At 40.3% G+C, this 24,834-nt stretch overlaps 2 protein-coding genes across 5 annotated transcripts; one reads left to right on the top strand and one right to left on the bottom strand.

The window, feature by feature from the left end:
- Positions 1-533: 533 nt before the first annotated feature.
- trak2 (trafficking protein, kinesin binding 2) lies at positions 534-14,824 on the bottom strand. Its single transcript, XM_015059932.1, has 17 exons — positions 14,719-14,824; positions 12,141-12,331; positions 11,081-11,272; positions 8,213-8,272; positions 7,789-7,865; positions 7,601-7,717; positions 6,773-6,991; positions 6,608-6,686; positions 6,366-6,496; positions 6,206-6,280; positions 5,985-6,122; positions 5,819-5,898; positions 5,075-5,215; positions 4,701-4,999; positions 3,287-3,772; positions 3,109-3,208; positions 534-2,980 (listed from the first exon to the last, which is right to left on the bottom strand). Exons 2-17 carry the CDS (start codon positions 12,193-12,195, stop codon positions 2,197-2,199), a joined length of 3,033 nt encoding a protein of 1,010 aa, XP_014915418.1. The 5' UTR covers positions 12,196-12,331; positions 14,719-14,824; the 3' UTR covers positions 534-2,196.
- Positions 13,224-24,553, top strand: stradb (STE20 related adaptor beta). Of its 4 annotated transcripts, none has more exons than XM_015059940.1 (13): positions 13,224-13,363; positions 16,656-16,740; positions 16,864-16,930; positions 18,101-18,181; positions 19,105-19,207; positions 19,291-19,412; positions 20,809-20,917; positions 21,031-21,154; positions 21,228-21,399; positions 22,409-22,513; positions 22,587-22,843; positions 22,928-22,970; positions 23,615-24,553. In XM_015059940.1, the coding sequence occupies exons 3-13, from the start codon at positions 16,919-16,921 to the stop codon at positions 23,777-23,779; spliced, it is 1,293 nt and encodes a 430-aa protein (XP_014915426.1). In that variant the 5' UTR covers positions 13,224-13,363; positions 16,656-16,740; positions 16,864-16,918; the 3' UTR covers positions 23,780-24,553. The 4 variants fall into 4 exon arrangements, with proteins under 4 accessions (XP_014915426.1, XP_014915425.1, XP_014915428.1 ...); XM_015059939.1 differs by lacking the exon at positions 13,224-13,363 and adding an exon at positions 15,594-15,881; XM_015059942.1 differs by lacking the exons at positions 13,224-13,363; positions 18,101-18,181 and adding an exon at positions 15,594-15,881.
- Positions 24,554-24,834: the final 281 nt, after the last annotated feature.

A 24,834-nucleotide genomic window follows, 5' to 3' on the forward strand; every position in this document is an offset into this window, starting at 1 on the left:
TTCAAGTACGTTTTTTGTTAATGGAGACTGAGAATCCATTTTAATTTTATTTTTGTTTGTGTTCTTTTGAAAATAAAGTGTATCTATCTATGGCAGGAAATCACATGCATTATTTCCATTAAATCAGTGTCAAAAGGTCTTAAAACAATATTGTTTATTGCAGTGATTTTTTAGACAATCGCTCAGCAAAATTTATCGTGACAGGCCTACTTTACACCTTTTATCTTAAGTTCCTACACAACATCCCCAATCAAACCTCTCATAATAAACCAGATATTTTAATTTCAGTAGCTTTATTTTACAAAAGAGACAACATAGGATCCTGATTACAGCTGGGAAACACCAGTAAGTTGTGTTTATATTTTAGAAGGTTAATCCATCAAAAGCCACAAAGCCAAACTGTCAATTTTACAAGGAAAAGATGAAAATACTCATGCCTCCATCATGTCATTTTCTCCTTTTCACAATGCTTACTCAAACATATACAAGCCTGAAATATTTATTTTTAACAAAAATAAAGTTTTTTTCACATACACATGAATTCCCTCTGTGGAAAAAAAATGCAACATTAGTTAAATTATTAGCTTATATCGTTACCAGACAAAACATGTTTTCATTAATGTCAGGATTTAAATATAGATGTCGGTAAAGGTTAGCTATAAAACAAAAGAGCAGATACGAGTTAATGTTTAGGCATTTTAGGAACATGGCTGATTTCAAGTACTTTCTAGGTGGGAAATGCTCCCACCTGCTGGCCAATGTTGGTACTGCATTTCCCTTTTCCTTTAGTCTGAAGCTGACTTCTGAGAAAAATCAAATATGTTCAGGTTAGTTCAGCAATGATCCCCAGAACCGACTAAGTGCAACTAAAACATAGCAACAAACTTTATTGAAAACAGTGCTTGCCTCTATTTAAGGCCTCATATTCATAAAAACACACAAAACACAAAAACCTGAAGAAATACAGATCCCTCCCACACCCCATTACTCCTTCCCTATTTTTAAAATTTAATCTATTTTGGTTTTAGCCTTGCTTTAACCTTTTCTCCAGATGCATGCTGGGACATGTAGGCAATGTTGCTTTTCATGCAGATGCTTTTGCCACACCACACGGACGGAAAAGTTAAGGTATATTAACAGTAAAAATAAACCCAACACTGGTATGTTTACAGGCATGGCTGGACTACAGGATTAGACTGGCAGTTTTATGTTATGCTTTAAGCCTTCTAGCTGGCGCCTAAGTAATAAAAGCAAGTAGGATCGCTCTTCCACCGACACCAGAGGCTCGTCTTTCTAGAAGCAGACATAATCAGCATTTACGGGGTTATAGGCTGGGATGACATTGCTCTACAGTTCTTCTTGCTGATTACAGAACAAGCCCTTGGAACAGCGAGACTCTGGATGCTCAGTTGTTCAGTCGGGTCACCGCTTTCCCTAATTATCGAACAAAAACAAACTTTCTTTCTTTCTTCCACAACATTTTCCTTGTTCTTTCTCATCGACTTCCACAAACCCTCAGACACTTACAAGTTTACTTTACTTACTCCCTCACAGGATTTCTACGACTTTACTGGAGAAGTTTCATACTTTTCCAGGCTCAACTTTCAAAGTTTACCTTCATTTTAAAACATAAACACGCCAACGTTAATTGATTTTACAGAAAATACAGGAAAAAAGGTAAAAAGGAGGCGACAGATACAAGGAAGGGAAAAGGATACAAAATAAAAAGAAATTTATGCAGAAAGGAGAAAATGAAAAGAGAGTATTCAGTAAAAAGAAGAAAGAATCTTTAGATATTAGGATTGGGAATAAAGTCTGGTCTGCAGAAAAAAAAAAAGTTTCCGAACTGTTCATTTCCTCAAATTATCCTGACTTGGGAAGATACTGAGGTCAAATTCCAGACCTTTTCCTGACTACAAAGGAATCCTGCTTCCAGTTGCACCTGAACATCCAGAGTCTCACGAGAATTACTGAAATGCAAACCCAACGCAAGAGTCAAGCTAAGGCCAAGCGTCACGTCGGATGAGTACATTGAGAAAACTCAGCATCACTAAAAACAGGTGAGTTCAATTGTGCTTTCAACCGGCGTCATGAAAAGGAGGGACTGTTCTTCCTGCTGATTCCCTGACTCCTCTCTCCAAAAGGCAGAAAGGAAATGGAGTAAGTGGAGGTGTTAGCGATGTGTGGCTCCTTCCTTTAGTGTTTTGAACTTCTTGGAGGGTGCGAGATGGAGGCAAGATGCCGGCGTCGTTCTTTAAGGTTTCCCCAAGGTGGCGGGGGGATAGCCAGGGAGGTTGGATGAGGAGGATGTCCGGTCGACTTACTACCTGCTCTGGCGCCAATCATCGCCGGGAGACTCTGATTGCGCCGCAGGCCGTCCATCAGACTTCCACCGCCTGCCGACACAAACGTGGCAGACTCTTGGTGTGGCACTGGAGTGTCAGATTCTGAATTGTGCAGCACCTTAGTGAACCCCAAACGACGAAGTCTTTCTACCAGACTAACGCTGGGTGGGTTGGCCTTGTCACGGCCTGGCTTAGAACAAGAGGAGAGGCTGGGGGTTTCCTGGGAAGGGCTGGGCAGGTCAGGATGTGGTGCTCGGCCCAGATTCAACCCGTACACATCTTGGAGAAAAAGCTCTGCAGGCCGCGAGGCTAGAAAATTGTCAGACGGATGTTGGCGAGGCTCCGTAGGCAACGGTGAGGGAGTGGGAGAGTGAGAGGGGGAGTTGGGCGGTGTGCTTGGCATGAGTCGCAACAGGGGTTGCCTTGGAGCAGATCTGGGCAATGGGGAGGGTACATCAGAGGAAACCTGTGCAGAAATACCTCTCTCTAGGACCAGTTTGGCCAGACCACATGGGGGAGCTGGAGGGCGTCGAGGCGGGAAGGAGTCACCCAAACTCAGCCTGCAGGGAGTTACCGGAGTACTGGGACCCGTTCTCATGGAGCTGGGCGTGTTTGCTGAAACGGACGACTGAGAGCTGGAAAACACAAAGAAGTCAAGAAAATGACTTTGAATTTAGAGTTATCTCAACTTCTCTCTCAAAACAGCGCTTCCAAATCTGATGTTTTACCTTATTTTCTTTGTCACGGTCTAAAGTTGGCTTACCTTGGTGTGACCTGTGTGATGTCAGTAGGGTGGAGAATACGACAGGTTGTGAAGGTGTAGGTCGAGAAGGTGGAGCTCTGACTCTTTCCTGGGTTTTGGACTAAACACAAAACAAACTCATGAGAAAATCTCACAGTGATGGTGTCACATTAAAGTCTTAACATTTTAAGAACTGTACCACAAGAAGAAGATGTTGAGGTGGAAGCTCTACTTTGTGATTGGACAGTAGTTGTAGAAGCTCCTGGAATGGGGAGAGCCAATTGGTTGGATTTCTCTGTGACGTGATTGGGTGTCAAACAGAGGTCCGAAGGGACAAAGGAGGAAGTGGAAGGCGCTCCAGGTGATGTTGATTGGATCGAGGGGAGAGGTGCAACAGGATGGTTTCTGTCCTCAGGTGTGGATGAACAGCGTACGTTGAAGGTTATCCCGCATTCCTCCTCTTCCTCATCCAGCTCCTCTTTACCCTTTTCGGCTGTTCCTTTCTCAAGGGCAGCAGTCTCTCTGTGCTCTTCAGCCTCCTCGTCTTCCTCCATGTCTGACAGCTGGAACATGGCATCCTGAGCCAGGGGTCTGAAACCCTTCGTCACAACCCCAGGGTGCGGGTCTAAGATGGTGGCCAGGTGAGGCTGGGCAAGCTGCTGCCAGTGATGAAGCGTCAGGGAGCCTGAGGACAAACATAACGTGATGTAAATTTGGAAAGGACAGTGCATATTGGAGCAGAAACTAAACAAGGAAGAATTTGTCTGTAGAGCCACACAGTTTCAGGAACAATCAGTTTCCTTGAGTAGACTGGTGGGTCTGGATTTCCAATCGATTTTTTTAAAAACCTAAAAATCTCTTGGTACCAATGCTGCCCACCATATTTGACTGAACCCATGAAGAAAACCTGAAGACAACCAGAGGCCGTAACGCTATCAAAGGTGAGTAAAGCCTCCAAAAATGTTAAAATTTATATTTAGTCATTATGACATTTTGTGTATAGAATTTTAAGTTTGGAATAAGGCTTTAACATTACACAAAAATAAGTTAAGTGTAGGGAATACTTTTATATTTTGAAGTAAAAACTAAACAGCTCACAAGCTAAAGTTACGATGCAAACTTTTGACATTTAGCTCAAAAAGTGATTAAAATGTCTGAACCAACATCTATTAATTAATAACATGGCCACTGTTTTAAATAGCAGTTTCCTAAATTGGGATCTTTGCTCACTAGCCAGTTAGCATAATCAAGCTAATGTAATTCAGCTCATTTTAAACTGTTGTTTTAAATAAAAAATAAATAAATAAAAACTTTCTCCAATAAGAATGAACAAATATTTGAGAAAAGTAAATCTATAGATAATTATTTCTGAGATTTGAAGCTAATGTAAAAGAATGAAAAACAAGCCTATTTAAATCAAAATCATTTTTTTACATGGCAAGTCAAGCTAAAACTAGCTTAAAACGTAAAAAATAAATAGCCAAAACTCTGTTTCAGTGTCTCTATTTCACATGTCAGTATTCGCATGAAAGAGTAGAAAATACATTATTTGTTTAAAAATTTTATTAGAATGTAAATTTTCTTTTGATAAATAGCGACAGTGGAAACATTACCTTCCATTGGTTTGACGATCTGAAGCTTCTCCGGCAGGAAGGTTTTAAAAACAGTGGAGCCGACTGTGAGATCGGAGAGGTTGGAAAAGGAGGAGAGCACGCTGCCCATCGGGGAGCTGCAGTCGCTGCCCTCGCCGTCGGCTTCTGCCCCCGTCTGATTCTGCAGTTTCTTCTCACGCTCCGCCTGGAAGAACTGACGCTCAGACAGGAAGTTCTGCCGCCTTAAAGAGAGTCGATGGAGAGCTTTGGTGAGGTCATTTCCTCCTGGTAGTCCTGGCTTTCCCATTTGTACCTCGTCCCTGCAAACAAGATATACATCCCGACTTAGGATATGTCATAATGTCTTGACTGTAGGTCAGATACAGGTTTCTTACCCTTGTGCTGACTGGAAAGGTTGGGCGGTCATCACTAGAGAACTCTGTCCAGAACCGGGGATGGGCGGGGTAGCCAAAGCAGCGCGAGATGCTGAGGCGTTGACCGAGCGGACTGTTTGGAAGACTCTCTTTTGAGAAATTCTGACAGGGAAAAATAAAAATAAGTTTTTTTTTTCTGATTTGTAAACGTCGATTATATGCAGATGACGTTGTTACAAGTAATCTATTTAACCCTGTGCACCGTCTGGCAGGGTTGGACTGAACTTTTCCAAGTTTTTTTTATTTTTTTGTTGTGTGTGATTTTGGGAACTGTCTGACATCTGCTGCACTCCTCCTGAGCATAACACTAAAACCGCAGGATTGTTTAAGAACCAAACACTGCTTCACTTCAGCATTTTCAAACTTTTCAAGAAAAAAACCCCAAACACTTCTTTAAAAGAAATCTTCAAAATATAAGATTGCAAATTCCTCTTTTCCTGGCACCAACCAGCAACTACATGTTGACATTTTGAATCATTTCACTCGGTTTGTTTCGCTACATTTAGTGCAAGACCTTCAATCTCTCTAAATCAAAACCATTGTTTTCTAGAAACTGTACAGAGCAGAGCACATTTCTAATATATGCAGATGACACTGTTGCATACATTTTATGTCTTAAAGCTTAAAATGCTTGAAATAAAGAGTTGAAAGTATAATAAATATTCAGAAAGGCAATGCTGAAACAGTCAGATTTACGTCTCCAACCTTTGGTCTTGAAAGGCTGTTTCCTCATCCATGCTCAGCTCTCTCCTCATTGAACCCTCGATCTCTGCTGCCAACGATTCCTGTTTGGGATAAGATTTCCTAAATCGACCAACTAAAATCATTTTTACATGTATAATAATGTCTGATTTGGAAGTCGTTTTCTTACCATGGGGAAGAGGCCGTATGAAAGATGTCGTCGCATCCCGGAGGAGGGACTGCTTCTACTGCGCAGTTCTCTGATCTCGTCCTGCGACTCGTGGAGCATTTCCACACACTCTGCGTTCCTCTCTGCCAGCTCGTTCAGCTGCCAGAGCGAAAAAACACAGGATTAACTTACAAAGTTAAAATATTTGCAACACTAATGCGAACACAAAATTGGATGTGTACCTCTGCTGTGAGCTGTCTCTGAGCATCTTTGGAGGCCTGGAGGTGGATCCTCAGCTCTTCTTTCTCCAGAGCCAGCTTCAGAGAACCAACAGACAGCACGTCTTTACTCCAGCTTTTGGTCGTTATGTGGGTTAGGCTTCTAAAATCCAGGCGCTCTCACCTCCTTCACTCTGTGTTGCAGCTCCACAATCTGAGAAAGCAGCTGAGCGATTTCCTCCTGGTGTCTGAGCAGCTCTTCGTTCTTCTGAGACAGTTCATCTGTTAGAGACACCATTTGACTGTTGGACTCGCCTGTGAGGAGGAAGATGCATCAGTACGAGGTTCAGCCACCACAGTGTCTGAAACAATCAAACAAATATAAATGTATCTATAATTGAATAGTTTAGATCAATGCCGGCTCACGCAGTTCTTTGACGCAGTCGCTGACCAGCTGCTGCTCCTTCTCCTCGTACGTCATGGTGTCTCGCTTCAGCTGACATGCCTGGAAGAAAAACACTGTCTTTTGGAACAAATCTACAATTTTTATTCATTTAATTCTTTAATTTTTCCACCTTGGGAGCTCCATACCTCAGACCTGAGTGCCAGGTTCTCCTCCTCCAGCTCCTCCAGTTTGTTCTGCAGCTGCTCCAGCTGGCCGAGCGCAGCGACGGCGGCAGCCCCCCCCAGCAGCTGGGGCTGCTGCTGGGGGGTCGACACGGTGGGGTCGTGCTCCCCCTCCTCCGAGGCGCTGGCCACGATCCGGAGCAGTTCATCCTTCTTGTTTAGCTCATGCTGCAGCTGGTGAACCTGGAATGTAGAAAACCTTGTAATTTGACTGGACAAATTTAGTCAAATATTTTATTTGAATTTGAAAATTTTGCTCCATTTACTCTCTTCAGACATAATCTTAACCAGATTTCAGCTTAAACTTTAAACTCCTGTTTGGAGTTGGGTTAAACAAAAGAAAAAGTTAAAATTTTATGGCCATTTTGTAAGTTTCAAGCATGTTTTATGCAGATGAAACTGTTATGTACATTTAATTTCCACTGCTGAGTGAACTGAAACATGCCGAAAAAAAAATTGAAAATAAGCAAAAGTCATTCACATACAAGCAGCATGATACTGCTACCACCATGCATCAACATGGGAATTGTATTCTCAGAAAGATGTAGGTTTGTTCTATCCTTTGTGGCTAAAAGGTTTAATTTTCATCTCAAATAAGCCTTTTGGGAAACTTTAAATTTAAACTATGTTGCTGTTATTTGAAATTTATGTGGCTTGTATGAGTAATGAGGTTAAAAAACAAACTGATTAAATAATTCTGTAGTTCAATCATTTAGTTCCTTTATGACGTAAATGTGGAGACTCATTCTCTAAACATTATGATTTCCAGTGCCATAATTTGTAATGAGTTACCTGGTCCACTGCTTGCGCCAGCTGCTCCTCCACGGCGTCGTTTCGTTCCTGCAGCAGGTGGTTTCTCTGCAGAAGAGACTGACCAATCCGAGCCGCAAGCTCCAGATCTCTGTCTCGCTGTCCAATAAGAACGCAGGAGGTTACTACGGTTACCGGCTGACAAATGCTTGTCATCCAGGGATAGCTACCTCAGCCAAAAGATGGGTGACCACTTCAATGTCATTGTAGGTTTTGGTCATCTGCTCGACTCGATCGGCACCGAGGACTGAGGCAGAAAAAGCTTTTTAAAAATCACCGTAAGCTAGCTTACACGTTATCTAGCATGCACATGCAACCAAAACTTACACTCATGCACCTCAAAATAAAACCAGTTTCACTCCAAACTTAAGGAATGGCTAGTATGCTACTTTCTATTTACCAAAAGGTTCTGTCTACTCGCAACACACCCAAATAAAAGACACGCCAAACAGATCTAAGCGCATTTCCTGCTGTTCTCTACAGGCAGAAGGCAAAAAATGGCTCCAAGTGCAGGGAAAGTGAAGCCACTTTCACAACGATGTTAAATTAGAAAGTTTCAGAGTTTCAGGAGGCAGGAAGGGGAGAGAGGGATACCTTTGGAGAGGCTCTGAGAGCCGGGATGGGAGTAAGGAGAGGGCTCCAAAGCAAGATAAGCTAGAGAGAGAGAAGGGAAAAAAAGACGGTACAGTTTAAGAAGAACGCAGTGCTTTGCAAAAGTATTCAACACGTTACAACTATGAGCTTTAATGTATTTTAATCAGGATTTGACAGATTTTTAACCAGGATTTTTACTCAAATAAGAGTATAAAAGTATTTGGTAAAAAGTCTACTCAAGTACTGAGAGACTGACCAAATTACCAATCATTTAATATTTCAAAATTACAAAATCAGATGGACCAAATTATAAAGTTAAGTGGAAATTTTGGTATTTTAAGGATGAAAATGACAATAATTCATGTAACAAAATCAGGCAAAATAAATTTTTCCAAATCAATAAAAAAAACTTATAAACTTTAACAAAAACTGCTGGTGTGTGTCTGTCTTGTGAATTTTTGGTTAAAACATGTTTGTTTTTCATTCAGTGGGTATAAAATCCAGAAATTTTACTCAAGTAAAAGTAGAGAAATTTAGTAATAAAATCACTCAAGTAAACAGCATAGTAAAAATACTCCTAAAACCTTTTTTTTTATTTTTATTTTTTTCAAAAAAGATACTCAAGTAAATGTAACTAGTTACTACCCAGCTCTGGGGTTTGATGTGACAGCCAAACAAAGTAGTGCAGAATTGCGACAAACCGGAAAATAGTTTATGAATGGGAAGAAGTTTGACTTGTAGTTTGTCGCAGGTCATCTAAGGGAACAACAAAACATGGACGAAATCTAACATGAATGAAAACAGATGGGAGTTCACAACATTTGCAGCTGTAAGTGCACCAAAAGGTGTTTGAACACAAATGTACGCCACACTTTTCAGTTTTGTTTCTGAACAAACTTCCGCTAAACCTTTCCCGGTTCGTAAAATAAAAGTTCAAGAGATCTAGGACTTCTGCAAAGCACTGTTGAATCAACCTTTAAAAGGAGACTTGCTGGGCAGAAAGAAGAAACTAACGAGAAGAAACGAGGAGTGGAAGCAGAAGCTTTAATAAACCACGTTAGCGTTCTGGAGCTCTGAGGTTCTACTCATTAGTCCGATCTGCTGTTAGCACCTGAGTGAGAGTCAGCAGCGCTGCACAGACAGCTCCCCCAGCTCCACCTGTTTAAAGACAAGCAGCAGCTTCACACTCCAACAACGCTGGACTTGAGCACTATAATCATTTCCTTTGATTTAAAGTGCAAACATGACCGTATATTAGCACAACCGACACAGTTTTAGCTAAAAGATAATAGAAAGTACTGATTAAGGACAAAGTGGGGCAGCAGATCAGCTCTCCTATCCTTTGTAATAAAAGCAGATTAAATCAGATGAGAGCGCCGTTCGGTAATCCGAGCCTCTGGGTCCGACCGGCTGAAAATAACCTCGAAAGATGGCCGCAGCGTGCGCTCACACATATCTGTTTACCTCGTGGCTGGAGCATGTCGCTGTGGTCAAGGCGATGCACATCCATGGTCTGGTTTTGATCATGTTTAATCTCGCGTTTACTTCTTAAGTTCCAGTAAATAAAGATGGCTGGACTCTGGCCACAATGAATTGCATAACTCAACAGTTTCTTGCTCAACGAGCTGCATTGCTTTGACATTTATGAGTTTCACACAGCACAACGGTTGACGCCTGGTTGGACCTTTGGTACCAATAAACTAACTGGAATGTAGAGGAAAGTGGAAAGGGCAGTATAAATAATTATCAGGTCGTAAAATGGGGTCAAATTATGGTTTGTTTTGAAACAGGGTTAAACTTTTCCCTGCAGATGCTGAACCGATTGCAGCTCTTGACTGATCACCGATCTTTAAAAGCCTGACCTACCAATCCCGATTTCTTTTTTTTTTAATCTGAAAAGTTTCCCTTTCTCTCAGCAGAAAAAAATGGGACAGTAGCTAATGTTAAGACAAATAAGATCAGTTTCAGTTTCAAAATTACAGAAAATCAGGGTTGATTCAACAGTGACCCCGTGCTTCAACTCTACTTTCGTTTTTAAATTTTGCCACAGATTCTTAAATGGATTTATGACTATGCTTTGACTAGGCCATTCTAGCATGCTTTCAGTCCGAATCATCAAATCAGAGAACCTACTTCCAACTTTTGCTCTTGGCAAAATGACACTAGTAAAGACAAATTAGTGAATATTTTAATAAGGCTGTGTATTAATTAGAAATGATGCTTTCTAAAAATAGTTCATAAGTCGTTTTCTTCGTGTCTGTTCGTTGATAGCACACCGGACCTCCTTTCAGAGCTATTAATAGTCGGAGCAAGCTGTAATAAAACCTCTGTACTTAAAAATGTTACATGGATCTTCAATTCAGACTTCCTAATTTGTAATTTTGCAGTTTTTATTCCCTGGTTTTATTGCCAACTGCATTTCAAAACAGTTTTGATGCAGAATGTGCAGTTGTTGCATTTGTGAAGAAAACAGGAAGTTGTCTCTTTGACTGGTAACTCACTTCCTGCATACCACCACTTGCTTGATTGGACAGCAAACAAAGTTTGAGATTTCCCTGCTTCCTTTCTCAGGAGCAAACCATTTCCATGCAACGCCCTCCCTGACCTTGCTGACAAATTGAACACAGCAGCATGCTAACAGCTCACCTTCCACAGCTTCGGCATCGTACTCCTCCTCATTTTGGACGTTTAAACCCGGCATTGTCCGTGTTCCTTCCCTACTGTCCCACTTTCACCCAACTCCCCCCAGTTAGATTCTGTCTCGTGACTCTGGCCTCTGTGTGTCCCTCTGGTGAGGTCAGTGCATTCCTCTTTAATTCACACACACACACACACACTGGTTGGAAGAAAAGCCGGATGCAGTCTTACTCATGTAGCGCAGAGTCTCTTCGGCCAGCATTGGAGAGATGGAGCTGATCTGTGCGGGGGTTTCGTCTGGAGAGCAGCTGGGGGAAACCACCCAGTCCTGACTGTCGGACAGGTAGAGGGAGCCGGACCCGGCCGAACACGAGCCCAGGGAGCTGGAGGTGTAGTGCCTCCCGCTGTTGCCCAGTCCTTCATCTGGAAACCAGGAACACATCCTGATCACACTTCCAATATCAAAATCTACTTAGAATTACAAAATACAAGGAGCAGCACCTACAGCTGGGCAATAAATCAATAACTATTTCTGGAGTGATTATTCCATTTGTGAAAACAAATATTGCGTTTTATCTCGCCTCAGAAGCGAAAAATCACACCATTGCTAATGCATATTTTTAACCACCCTTTGAAAAACACTCTTCAGTTTAAACCAACGACATTACCCATAATGCAGTTCTTTTAGATGTATGACTAAGCTGTTAGATGAATGGTTTTTCTCACCATGTCTCCACATTTTCATCAAATTACAGCAGTGACACACAGTACCATTACAACCGTGATTTTGTAGTGCTACCATGTTACCATAGCAACCTACTGTGGGAAAACCAAACACTGGCTCTAAAGCAGACATTTTGCATTTGTCATTGCCTTTGTACAGTTTCTGTTTGCCTAATTAAACTGGTGTAACCTAAATTAAGTCTCCAACACCTAACAGGCCATAATTTGTTCACAAAAAGAAGAAGCTCCAGCTTCTGTAGAGCAACAGGAAGTACGTTTGTGTTGTTGCTATGGAGTTTATGTGAATTAGTGTGGGTGTGCTCTCTTGGGTCTGGTACTGTACTAGTCAATGACCTTCCACTTGAGCAAATATGTGGTTTACTGGGACACAAGCTAACAATAGCATCTGGCCCAGAGACTCGGCATACTGCACTGAGGGGAGGCGGGGCAGAAACATATTTTGTACCCACTAATCTGAGGTCAGAAACATTAAAATATGTACAAAACAAGATTTTATTCTTTCTCATATGTAAATTAGTCAAATCAAGCAAAAATAATAATTCCTGACCTGTTTCCGTGCTCGACTCCTTCTTCTCCACCGTCCGGGGTTTCGCTTCATACATGTCCTGTCCTCTGGGTGGGAGCGAGGGGCCCCTCTCCCAAAAAACACAAAGCTGGACAAGACAGGGAGGCAGCTACTGCCGTGACATCACATCCTGGTGCTGCGCTGATGGGCCGTGACCTCATGAACACCTTCACCTGCAACAGAGTGAACAATCCAGGGATTACACAGCGGCTTCAAGACATTCTGACCTACAGATTAGGAGAAGGCATTTCTGAAAGTCAGGAGAAATTAGTGCCACAGCCTCATAACCAACTGTAAAAAAAATTATCCAAACTAAACGGGATAGTTGAGACCAAAACGCCAAACTGAAGATTTTTGTCACCCAGTTTTTGGTAGAGAAACAAAGAAAAGAGAAAAACAATAAATCATAAAAATGTAAATTATTGAGCTCAGTTTAATTTAATTCTATAGCTGCAGCCTTGTGCATCTTTGTAGGTTCTGAGTAGCAGGAATCAGGCCATTGGAAGGACAAGAGTCCTTGGTCAAGGTCTGGTTACACAACAGTAAAGCTGAAACAGCTGGGGTCATAAAAGAGATTAAGGCAGATGTTTCGCACACAACCTTACAGTCTGGAAATGTTTATCCAGAAATCCCAAACTTTGGAATTTGAAACCATAGGATCTCTGATTGTTGAGATTTCCGTCGCTCCTTGCAGCAGCCCTTCAGTGTCCCAGTAAATAGATTCAGGATCCATTATGTTCCTACTCGCCGTAGCTCTTCAAATACATGCTTCCTGTTTCCGTGATTTAAAAAGCCGGGACCTGTGAGTCATGCCTCGACTGAGGCTGACACAGACCGCTACGCCAACACCGCTCTCTTCATAATGTTTATGAAACCCAAAGAAATTAATAGCTTAATATCGGCTCCCAACCACAAACAGACACAAAAATGACCTGCTACTAACCAGAGGCGACGTTACTGAGACCGTAAAACCACAGCAGCGGCTCAAGTCCCAGCTGCTTACTTCGCTTTTCACATCCCATCACATCTAATCTGCATTCAGCAGGCGATGCAATAGAAAGTGACACTGAGCCGACACAGCAGTGGAAGATGGCAACATGTTAATAATGAAGTACAAACTGAGGTTAAAGCCGTCATCTGGAACTCCAGCAACAACGAGCGTGGGATTTACAATGGGTGATGAAGTTGGACTTAATTACACAAAGGTGGGCAACTCCCTGGAGCCCCAGCTAATAACCTCCCATCTTAATACTAATATAACTAATGAGTATTTTACATCACTGTGGGGGGATTCTGGCCCTTTCTTCTTTGTACAATTGTTGTAACTTGGCCACGTTTATCAAATTTCAACCATGAGTTACATGTTTAAGGACATACACTTCGACTAGACCACTTCAAAGCATTTATTCTGTTTTACTGTTGGTTATTTAGTGCTTTGAATCATGGTCCTGTTGAGTAACCCAAGCAAGCTTGTAGGTAAGGTCAAAAACAGATGCTTAGACATCAGGGAATTTTCAGATTTAGTTTTTTGTCTAACCTTAACTGGGGCAAGTGAGGCCTACAATGTTTTGGATGTTGTTCCGGGTTCTTTTGTGACTTTCTGGATGAGTCATGGATGCACTCTTGGAGTAATTTTGGTTAGATGGCCAGTCTTGTGAAGGTTACCACTGTTCCATGCTTTCTCTAGTTGTGGATAATGGCTCTAATACTAGCCATGTGTTTTGCTAGTATTTGTCAGTATCTGTTTAGATCCTTCAGCCTACATCATGTTGTCTGATGGGGTCCATTACAGTGATTTACAGGAAGAAATCTGATCTTGGTGCAGCAAGCTAAAATTAACTCTGCTTTCTAAAATAAACTTAGTTGATTTTAGATAACTTGTGAGTTAACACAGGGATTATTACCTTCACTTAAGGCAAGGTAAACTCGGCTAGTTTCTTAAATAATTTGAAAGTTGTATTTACTTTAGCAAAGTTGTTTTTGCTCCTGTAGTTAATTAACATTGTTGAAGTCAAGATCTAGTTGTATTATGAAACAACAATAAGCTACAAACAGGTGTTGTTGGTTAATTAGGAGTGAAAAAAGGGAAGCCGGGGCCCCATTACAGGACCCCGCTATGACTAAATGCGCCTCTGGAAACAACTACTTTGATTTAACACCCGTTTATAATACATAATTATTTCCAAACAACTGTTTTATGCTGTGATATAGAGAATATTAAATGCTTCTACTTTAAAATAAAAGCCTTGTGGTATGCCTTTATTTTGTCAGTTTAATGCGTCTATAGAAATGCGTTCACCGATTTGTTATTAAATACATATATTTAGATATTTAACAGAGAGTATGCCATTATTGCCATAATAACCAAAATAGGCAACAGTTGTGCGATAAAAACAATATGAAGCTCTTCCCGTTAGCCTAACGCTATTCTGTCTCGTGCGCTTCGATGACAGCTTCTAACCGTTGCGTCAGCGAGCAGCTCCTCCGCGAGCTCAAAAAAAAAAAAAGATTACAACCTGATTTATGTTTACAGCAGCATTTCAGTCATGGTCAAACTTACCCGGTGTCAATAAACTTCCACTGCATGGGATATTCCAACGATGCACGCCTAGAGATCCGTTTAGCGAAGCATCAAACAATGGAGAAGAAGGATGTCAATGAAGTTGGCCTGCGAGTCGTAACTCCCTATTTGGGCTTTTGACTAAAGGAACATTCCGCCACATTTACCACTTCTGTCTTTGCTGTAAGACCATTGGTATCTAAATTTTTCCCCATAGGATCAAAAAATGTCATGTTCAAGCAAAATACTCAGACGGCTACCAAATTTAATTGCATATTTTTCATTTTACCTGTTCAACAAACTCATATTTTAATGGAAAAAAAAAAAAAAGCAAAGTGTTCGGACTTCTGTAGAAAAGAAATCTGTAAAATCAGTAGGTCTGAAATATAAAAAGACTTTCTAACTCCCATTACAAATTAAGAGAAAAAATGTGGCACTTTTTGATTTGTTTATTATATTTATTTAAATTTTGAGTGTGTATGACCATGTTGCTTTAGACAAGTTAAACCTGGACAGATTTTTTCTCTGTGAATGATGAACTATATAAATGAAAGTTTTGTTTACAGTTTGAAAATTAAAAAGAATGATTTTGTTAGCTGTTCTTTTCCCTTTGTCTGTCTGCAGCCATATTTAGAAGCCACAACTATTTATTATGTTAAATATCAAACTAGTACTTTGTGAATCCTTTATTTAATATGTTAGAACTTAAAATATGTGATTTCAAGGCCCAATTTGATTAGAAATTGAACACGTTTTAAGATAAGTCACTGTTTTTAACTAGGTGGAGTTATCAAATGCAGCGGAATAGCCCTTTAGTTTTGAACCAAACAGAAACCTACGAATCGGATGCTAACTTCATCTCTGTCCGGAGGAAAAGAGAAGGCGTTTCACAGCAGCCATCATCATCTAATGGCGACGGTCAAACCCAATCACGCCTCAATCAAGCGCCGGTTATCAGTGTCAAATTAAAAGTCTGCCCAAAGGAAGCTGTCTTTTTGTTATTTTCCAACATTTATGTGAATATTAGGTTTTTACGTAGCGCTATTCTAATCTGGAGAAGGAACAGCGCAGCATGGAGCGTATAAAAGACACGTCGTGCAGACTGACCGACGTCCCTTTGTGTCTTTAAGTTGTTTATGTCGAAGCGCCATCGGGAGGTGAAGGTAAGCAGACTGTTTTGGTTTTCTTACCTCAGACAATTGAAAGTAAAGAAGAAAACTATAAGAAAAGTAACCTGTGTTAGCGCAGTGCAGCAACTGTTTACACAGATATCTGCAACAACTACAACTCCCAGTCTGGTTACTGGTATAAATATACAAACTGGCTATTTTAATTGGTCTTTTGTATCATGGAATGAATGTTTAATATTACATTTCTGCAAACACAGCCATTATCGTGGACTAAAACACAGCCTTTCAGCACAGTATTTGAATAAAACTTGCTTTAACTTGGTAAATGGCTTAAAAGATGCATCGAATAGTTACAAATTTCCTATATATATCAAGGATTTGTTAAATACATCAATTTAAATGCGGAAATCCTCCATTAAGCTTTGAAATCATTAAATTAGTTTTTGCTGCCTAGTTTTATTGACTGTTTCACAGTAATTTACAAAAAGAAAATACATAAAAAATACACTATTAGATTATTGATTATTTCCTGGTGTTTTTACTTGTAAAATTCCCTTTTAGTTGAAGTGAGAAATCCAGAATCTCATCACTTCATTAAATGGGAAGGAAATAAATCATCCTTCACACAGCTGTTTTAGCAGATTATTAGTTATTTGTGTATATTAACTTCATTTAACATTACTTTTCAACACTGTATTTCCAGTTTTATTTAATTAAGCATGCATAATTAGGTAACAAATTATTTTACATTAAATTGTGGCACTTTGAGCAATCAGTGCAGCTTTAATGTACCACTCTGTTTTCCAGGAATCCATCTGAGATCCCCACTCGTCATGGACGTCTGCTGGTGAATCGAGTTTCCTTGGAGCTAAAGATCAGCTGATGTAGCCAGGTAAGCTCCAGCAGGCTGACGGATCCGGCCTGCTGCTCATCCTGGAGTTTCCTCCGTGTGTGTCATGCTTCACCGCCACGCCTCATCCTGCTGTCTCCCTCTGTCGCCATCGGACCCCTGCAGCTCTTGAACGAACGAATGAAAAAGTCGGTCACTTCACCTTCGCCAAAAGGACTCCATGTCTTTCTTGGTAAGACCAACAAGCAGCATGGATTTCTTTTCCCGTCGTGCGTTTCTACTGTGACTTAGCAAAACTAGAAATTCAGGAGATTAAATAAAAAAAAAATAAAAAAAAACTGAATTCAGCAGGATTGAACAAAGCAAAACTTGATTTGGGCGCCATCATCACTCCGCTAGCATCTGCTTTATATCATCCAAGTTTTATGTTTCTGTGCAGTATGCATGTTATCGCTGGTGAAAGTTTGTATTGTGCTGTTTCTGCTTTTGTGGATTTTTTAGTTTTAATTCAGAGCAACATTTCCTGCTGTAAGGTAATTACCAGAACTCCTGCTTTTATTAAAGTGGCTCCCACTTCCTTCTTTTACCTAATTTTTGGATGGTGACTTCTATATTTCTCACAATAAACCACAGAGAGATTTGTAGAAACAACTTAAGTAAAAAAAATAAAATAAACATTGCACATTATCCTTTTCTTTTTTATCTGGTGTTTGTGAAAGCAAAAATGAAGCGTATTTACTGGACGATAAATCGATAAATTGTCCTCGAAGTTATTGCGACAAATGATGATATTGTTGTTTTGACACCATTTTCTAGTGATATAATTGTAATAAAATATCAATGAACTTTAAACTCAGATGAACATTTAACACTGGAACTGGAAGACATTTTAAATATCCAAAATAAATAAACAAAACAAAAAATAAAATGAATTATGGAGTCAATGTAAACAAAATAGTCCTTTAAATAAAGGGCTAGTTGAGACCAAATCACCAAACAGTTGAGCTTGTTTTAATTCATCATGTTATTAATTATTTTTTGTGACAGACCTACTGCTTACTGCTTTAAAAATGTATATATTTTTTTGTTATTAAACTGTAATAATATAATAAAATGTTTATTTGAAGGATTCTAAGGGCATTTTAAGGCGTTTATTTTCATCCTGATACCTAAAAAGTGAGCTGTATGGCGTTAGCAGGTTCATCTATTCACACGTTCATCGACTCTTTAGTCACATCATCCGGTTCCCTTTCTGTTGCCTCATATCACATCGTCGCCCATGGATGCGTTGGTGCGCCATGTTTCCTGATGCTTGCTGCCTCTTTGTTTCCTCCTCCTCCTCCTCCTCCTCTTCCTCCTGTATGGGCATGTCTCACCTCTGCTCCTCCACCCCCCTCCCCAGGACTGTTCCTGCATATCCCACTCTCAGGTCCAGCCCATGGACATAGAGGAGCGCTATGAAGACACCAGCCACCAGTTTCGGGTCAGTAGCCGACATCATCAGCTTAGAGATGAAAGCCTTGCAAAAGTATTCACTCCCCTCAAACTTGAATACTTTTTCAGGGAGATATCAAGCTGGAAGCACATCCTTTCCTTAACATTATCCTCTACATCCCTAATGCAGTAGTTCATGATTAATACTTATTATTAACTACTTAATAATAATAATAAATCATGTACTGCCAAGGCCATGTTCCTGCGGTGATGTAATGCAGAGGGGAAGTTTCCTCTTTGCTCCCTGCATCACCAGAACCTGCAAGCATCCCCCCCTGCACTGCTTCACTCTGCTGCTTTTTGTGTTACAGCGCCACCTGCTGGGAGCAGGGAAACGATCCAACATGGAGACTCGAGCATTTTACTAGACGATAAATGTCCCATATTGATAATATTGCTATTTTTTTAAACCATTTCAAGTAATTTACTGATAATTGACATAATAATACACTTAATATGTTTTTAACATCGAAGTTTATTTTTCTGGGTTTTATTTGTTTTTCTCTCCTGTCTGATAATATTGTGATGTTTTAATTTTATGTAGTTTTGTCATTTTAAATAAAACGATAATAAATATAATATATGTAAAAAATAATGCAAGTACACCTTCTCAAAGACTAACGAACTTTAATTTTGTACAGAACATTTCACACTGGTGCAGGAAGATGTTTTAATTAAATATCCAAAATGAAACACGAAAACATAAATAAATAAATAAATAAATAAATAAAAAGGAAATTAAAACTAAACACAGACGAAACCATAAATAAAAAGCACTACGAAGTCTCTATAAACAAAACATTTCATCAACATTTGTGGCTGCCTTGGAGATGCGGTTTATTCTTAAATTTAACAGAATAATCAAACAGATGGATGGTTTGTACGCTCAGTTTTTCATTGGATGCCCTGCAGAGCTGCGACGGTTCTGAATACACCCTGCAAGGCCCGGCCGGCGGCGACGACATCACGGGGCTGTCGCCCGAGCCGGCCCATTACCAGCTGCTGACCGAGCTGGGTGAGGCCACCCACACAATATAGTACAAGACCTGAACTGTGTGTCTTAAAGGAATGATGGAGAGGTTTGACCTTGTATCGCAGGTAAAGGGTTCAATAACCTGAGCCAGGTGAGCATGGCGCGACACATCCCGACCGGCCAGCTGGTGGCCGTCAAGCAAACCAACCTGGACGAATGTACAGAGGAGGAGCTGCTGCAGCTCATGGTAGACTCAGATTTTCTTTCTTTCTCTTCAGAAGCAGAATGTGATTTTGTTCAATATGTGTAACAATCTTTGTAAATCTAAAGCAGGGTTGCAGAACCAACGTCTGTCATTTCAGCTGATTTTAGGGATCAAATTAGGAGGTTGGGTGTTTTTTTGTTTTTTTTTAACGTGACATGACCTTAACCCTCATAAAGTGCTAACATTCAGCTCAGTTCACAACAGAACCACAAACCAAACTAACTCTGTACTCAGAAAAATGCTGGGAAAATGAATCATTCTTAAAAACTTGATTCCAAGAGTCATTTTGTGATGCGTTTCAGTTCTAGTCTTCTAGTTTTGGTTTCCAGAGGTTAGCATTATGAACTGTCATTTCATTCAGATCTGCTAAAGTTTCCAAGAACACCAATGTGTTTTTTTTCTTTTTTTCTTTTTTTTTATAAATCCGCCTTCTCCTATTAAAAAAAAAAAAACAACTTATCTGCTAATGCACAATCTGGAGGTGTGTGCGCTAGACCTTGCATATTCTGGTCTAACACCACTAAGAAGAGGATCCTAACTAGTAGAAGAAAAATCTTTTAGCAAAATGCTAGTGTGTTGCACATTTTTGTCTCATTAGTTAAATGTATGAATCAATGGTATTTTCTAAAGTAGTGGATTAATTTATAATCAAACAAATTGCTTTTTTTAACTTTTGTTTTCTTAAATGTTTCAGATCATTAAACTAATTTTAACTAATTTTCTAAGGCAAAGGAGAAATCTAAACAAATTTGATCTTTTGTGAAATTGTAGTTTCTCACTTGTTAAATTACGAAATAATTGATCAACAATAATCAGTATCATCAGCCACATCCACACCTGATTTTTGCCACAATGTAAAATTAAGAAATCATTTAAATAGAACCTGATTGTCAACATGAAGTAGGCAAAAATGATCTTAGAAAATAACTCAAGAAAATCTCATTGAAAGCCGTTATATACAACTATAGGAGATATGTAGACTGTTATTAAATGTTGTTTGGGTTTTTTTTAACATGACTTGAGCATTTTTGTGTTTTCTGTTTTTATTTCTATGCTGCTAAAATCTTTGAAACATGGCTCTGGCCTAGTCAAAGTATAAATTTTAATAAGCTCTAGCCTCACATTAAACAAGTTCAGACTGGAAAATCCTCCAGTGTGGCTGAAATTAATCAATTTCACAAAGAGGAATAAGACAAGACTTCTCCAAAACGATGTTAGGGGAGCGATTACTTTCTCACATCAACCCACGGTTGTTTAAACTTCTTTCCCTTCTTCTCTCCTAAATTAAATAACCTCTTGGCGTCCTCTCCTTACATAATAAAGTGTTTAATAACCAACATGAACGTGTTTTCATGTTAGTTCATGTCTCCCACCGCAGAACGAGGTTCTTCTCTCCCGGCTCTTCCGTCACTCCAACCTGCTGACGTCCCGCCTGGTGTTCTGCTCGTCCTGCCAGCTGTGGGTGCTGACGCCCCTCATGGCCTACGGTTAGCCGCAACGCTCTTCCTTCCATGGTTTTATCTCCCATCAAAGCTCCATGCATGCCTAAGCGGTTTAAGTAATTTAGGAGTTCAGATTATTCTCCGTTTTTCCCATGCAGGCTCTGCAGACGCCTTACTTAGAACATTTTTCCCCGATGGAATGAGTGAGTCCCTGATCGCCTACCTGCTGCACGGCGTCCTGAAAGCGCTGGATTACCTGCATCGGATGGGCTACGTTCACCGGTCAGTGGGCCAGAGGCACGTCGTTTTTGTTAGTGTTTGTAAATGTCTCCATGTGTTGGTGTTGTCCGGTCAGCGGGGTGAAGGCCAGTCACATCCTGCTGTCAGAGGAGGGCCGGGTCTACCTGTCGGGCCTCCACAGCGTCTACAGCATGATGCGCGACGGGAAGAGGATGAGGGCCGTGTTCGACATGCCGCACCACAGCCCGGCGCTGCTGCCCTGGCTCAGCCCAGAGCTGCTGCGACAGGTCAGGAAAAATATTCACACTCCTTTAATGTTTTTATTTTTTATTATGGGAAAGCCACTGACTCCAGTGTATTACTGGGTTTTAGTGGGGCAGACTTTGACTAGACTGTGTAGACTTAGTAAAAGTGGCTGAATAATTGCAACTGTGTTTTACGAAGCTTCCAGAAAACGACACAAAAGATAAAAAATCTGCCATTTATAGATCAGAGTGCACTGATTTCCTTATTTTTGAACATAAAACTGATATTATTTTAAATAAGATTCAAAGCTGTTGCATTTATTTTTTCTTTGTAGTGCAAGAAGAAAGTCAGTTTGTGTTGTTTGTTGTATATTTTTTGAATGTTTTTCAATAAAATAAGTTTGGATTGGAACATTGAAGGTGTGTTGTGACCTTATAATGCCGGACAGTTTCAGTTATTTACAGTCACTTGAAATGATCAGTTGTTTCTGATTTTACTTTTTATAGGTCCATGTTTGAGTAAAATGAACATTGTTCTTTTACTCTATGAACTACTGACAACATGTCTCTGAAATTTCAAGCAAAAATGTACTATTTACTTGCAGAGAAATGAGAAATTGTCAAAATAACAAAAAGGATGCAGTGCTGTCATATTTCAAACAAGTTCATGTCCGTTTAGAAATAATACAAATGTTTTAACTCGGGAAGAGTTCAGAGGTTTTCATTGGGGTTCAGTGCAGTAGTTTTTTCATTTTTTCCGGAGATGTATATGTAAAAAAAAAAAAAAAAAAAAAAATCAGAATTAAAGATCAGAAAACATGAATTGGTGCGCTCCTATTTGCAACATGGAGAAATAAGAACCGGTGCATATCAGCTTCTGGAACTCATTACATCCAGTAGATTAATTTATTTTAATCACTGCAATAAAACTGGATTTTAAATGTTTTTGAAGCTAATTTGGTCTGGATCACAGACCAGCCTGGTTTTATTCCCTGCATGTTTCAGTGTTACGTTGAGCAGTACCGTTTCCCTGTGGTTTTGTCCTCAGTAGGACCTGCATGGTTACGGCGTGAAGTCGGACATCTACAGTTTGGGAATCGTAGCCTGTGAGCTGGTGAGTGGCAGGGTGCCCTTCCAGGACATGCCGCCCACTCAGGTAACCACTTCCCTCCTGAGCCGCGCGTGAGTTTAAGCCTGCCGCCACTAAACCGTCTGACCGTCTCGATCAGATGCTGCTTCAGAAGCTGCGCGGCTCCCACTGCTGCCTGCTGGACGTGGCTCCCTTCCCGCTGGGCGAGCTGGGCGGCTTGAAGGTGTCCCGCTCCGGGGTGGACTCCGGCATAGGGGAGAGCGTGGCCACCGGGAGCCTGACGCACAGCGCCACCGCGCCGCCCACCGACCGGCCGCAGAGCCCGGGGCCCAAAAACCACTCAGCGACGCTGCACAGCCTGGTCCAGCTGTGCCTGCAGCAGCAGCCGGAGCGCAGGTCGTTACCGAGGCGCCGCCGGTTGCTACGTTACCGTTATTAAACACGACGGCAAAAATGATAACAAAACTTTTCCTTTTACAGGCCGTCAGCTTCTGAACTGTTGAGCCACGCCTTCTTCAAGCAGGTATGATGTCATGAACACTCAGATCAGAGCTGGGATACATTTACTTGAGTAACTTTTTTGAAAAAAAGTTACTTTTACTTGAGTAATTAAATTATAAAGTATCGCTTTTCTTACTTGAGTAAAGTTTCTGTATTTTCTACCCACTGAATGAAAAACAAAGATGTTTCAACCAAAAACACACCTGCAGTTTTTGTTACTTTCATAATGTTTTTATTGAAAGAAACTGATTTGGAAAAAAGTTTATTTTGCCTGATTTTGGTATTTATTTAAATTATTTTCATTTTTAAAATACTAACATTTCCACATAACTATATTTTGCTCTGTCTGATGATGTAATTCTTAATCATTAAATGATTGTTTTGATCAGTTGAGTCGCCTGTTCAACAAATATTGTTTATTGCTGCGCAAAGTCAAGATTTAAATCTTGCGTAAGAACTCTTCGTATTCTGAAGCATAGTAGTGGTGGTGTCATGGTTTATTAAACAAAAAAAAATATCTTAATAAGTACATTTTCTGTCATTTAAGTATTAACTTTTACTCAAGCATAAAACTCTCATCAGCAAAACAATGTGGTGGTTAATTTTTGACCTGAAATGCTTTTTTCTGGCAGTAGCAGCATCAGACATTTTCCTGCTGTGTTCCAGGTGAAGCGGCACACCGGAGACTCTTTCCTCAGTTTGATGTACCCAGCAGTGCCCCTCTCCTGCCCTGAGGACCGGCCCGTGTCCAGCCCGCCGGGCCCCACCCGCCCCACTCCGCCATCAGCCACCGCCGAGCCTCCAGAGGCTGCGTGGGATTTCTCCGACTAGCAACCCAAATACAGACAATCAAAGAAAAGCAAGGCCATGCTCTACTGTGCTTTTTTAGTTTGTATTATTAATATTAACCCAACAGTCTGAGCCTTTTTGTATAATTTTATAATTTGTTTTTCCTTTTTGTATCTGTTTGTCTGATGGATAGATTTTGGCGTGAGCCAACTGTGAAAGTGCTGGACTTACAGAAGCTGCTCAAATATATAATTATATCTTTAAAACGAGTCAGCACACTAATAATCGTGACACATTCTGCAAAGAAAGGGCCACTGTTACATGTTTATTGTGGATTCATGTGTTCCAGCTGTGAATATGAAGTATTGAGGTACATAAAGCAACAGGTTTCTTATTGCATCGAAGGAGAAAACGGTGTTTTTATGAAGTCATTCTCAACACAACTAGATCCAGCCTTGTAATCCTCTTTCTGCTGTATGTTCTTGTGTGTAAACTTTACAACATGGGGGTTTAACTGTGCTCTAAAAAGGCACAAGAGCAATAAATGTGCTGTATCTAGTGTTAAGCTAGTGTAGCAGTTAGGAATCATCAGTCTTCCCTGTCATGGTCTACATAAAATGTTCCTACTGTGCTCTTCAACCACTTATCCAGCAATGCCTTTGTTTTTAATAGGATCTGGTGAATTCTTTGTAACTGTGATTAAGCGTGCTGTGTATGAGAACTGTGAGTTACAGTACATATCAAACATGGTAGCTGTATAAGCCTTACTTGTATTATTAATGGTACAATATCGATATATACGTTTTTATGCCCATGCTTGCTGTTATTCCTGAGTGGTTCTTTTCCAATGCGAGCTTAGTTTGTTTTAATTTATTACTCTTATGAATACATTTCTGATGAGAAAACATTTTGAGGGAATTTGAAGCTAGTTTTTTTTTTTCTTTTTTTGAGCGAGAGCAATTTATTACAAAAGTGGAAATAAGTAATCCTGCTTTAAAACTAAAAATGCATGCTTTTATTTTCTTAAGAAAAATTCAGACATAAGTTTTCTGTTTCCTACTCTTCCCACATGATTGGAAAAACATGCAAAATACACA

Source organism: Poecilia latipinna, unplaced genomic scaffold (assembly GCF_001443285.1).
Source record: "Poecilia latipinna isolate Pla-1442-1.1 unplaced genomic scaffold, P_latipinna-1.0 Scaffold1670, whole genome shotgun sequence".
Taxonomy (NCBI): Eukaryota; Metazoa; Chordata; class Actinopteri; order Cyprinodontiformes; family Poeciliidae; genus Poecilia; species Poecilia latipinna.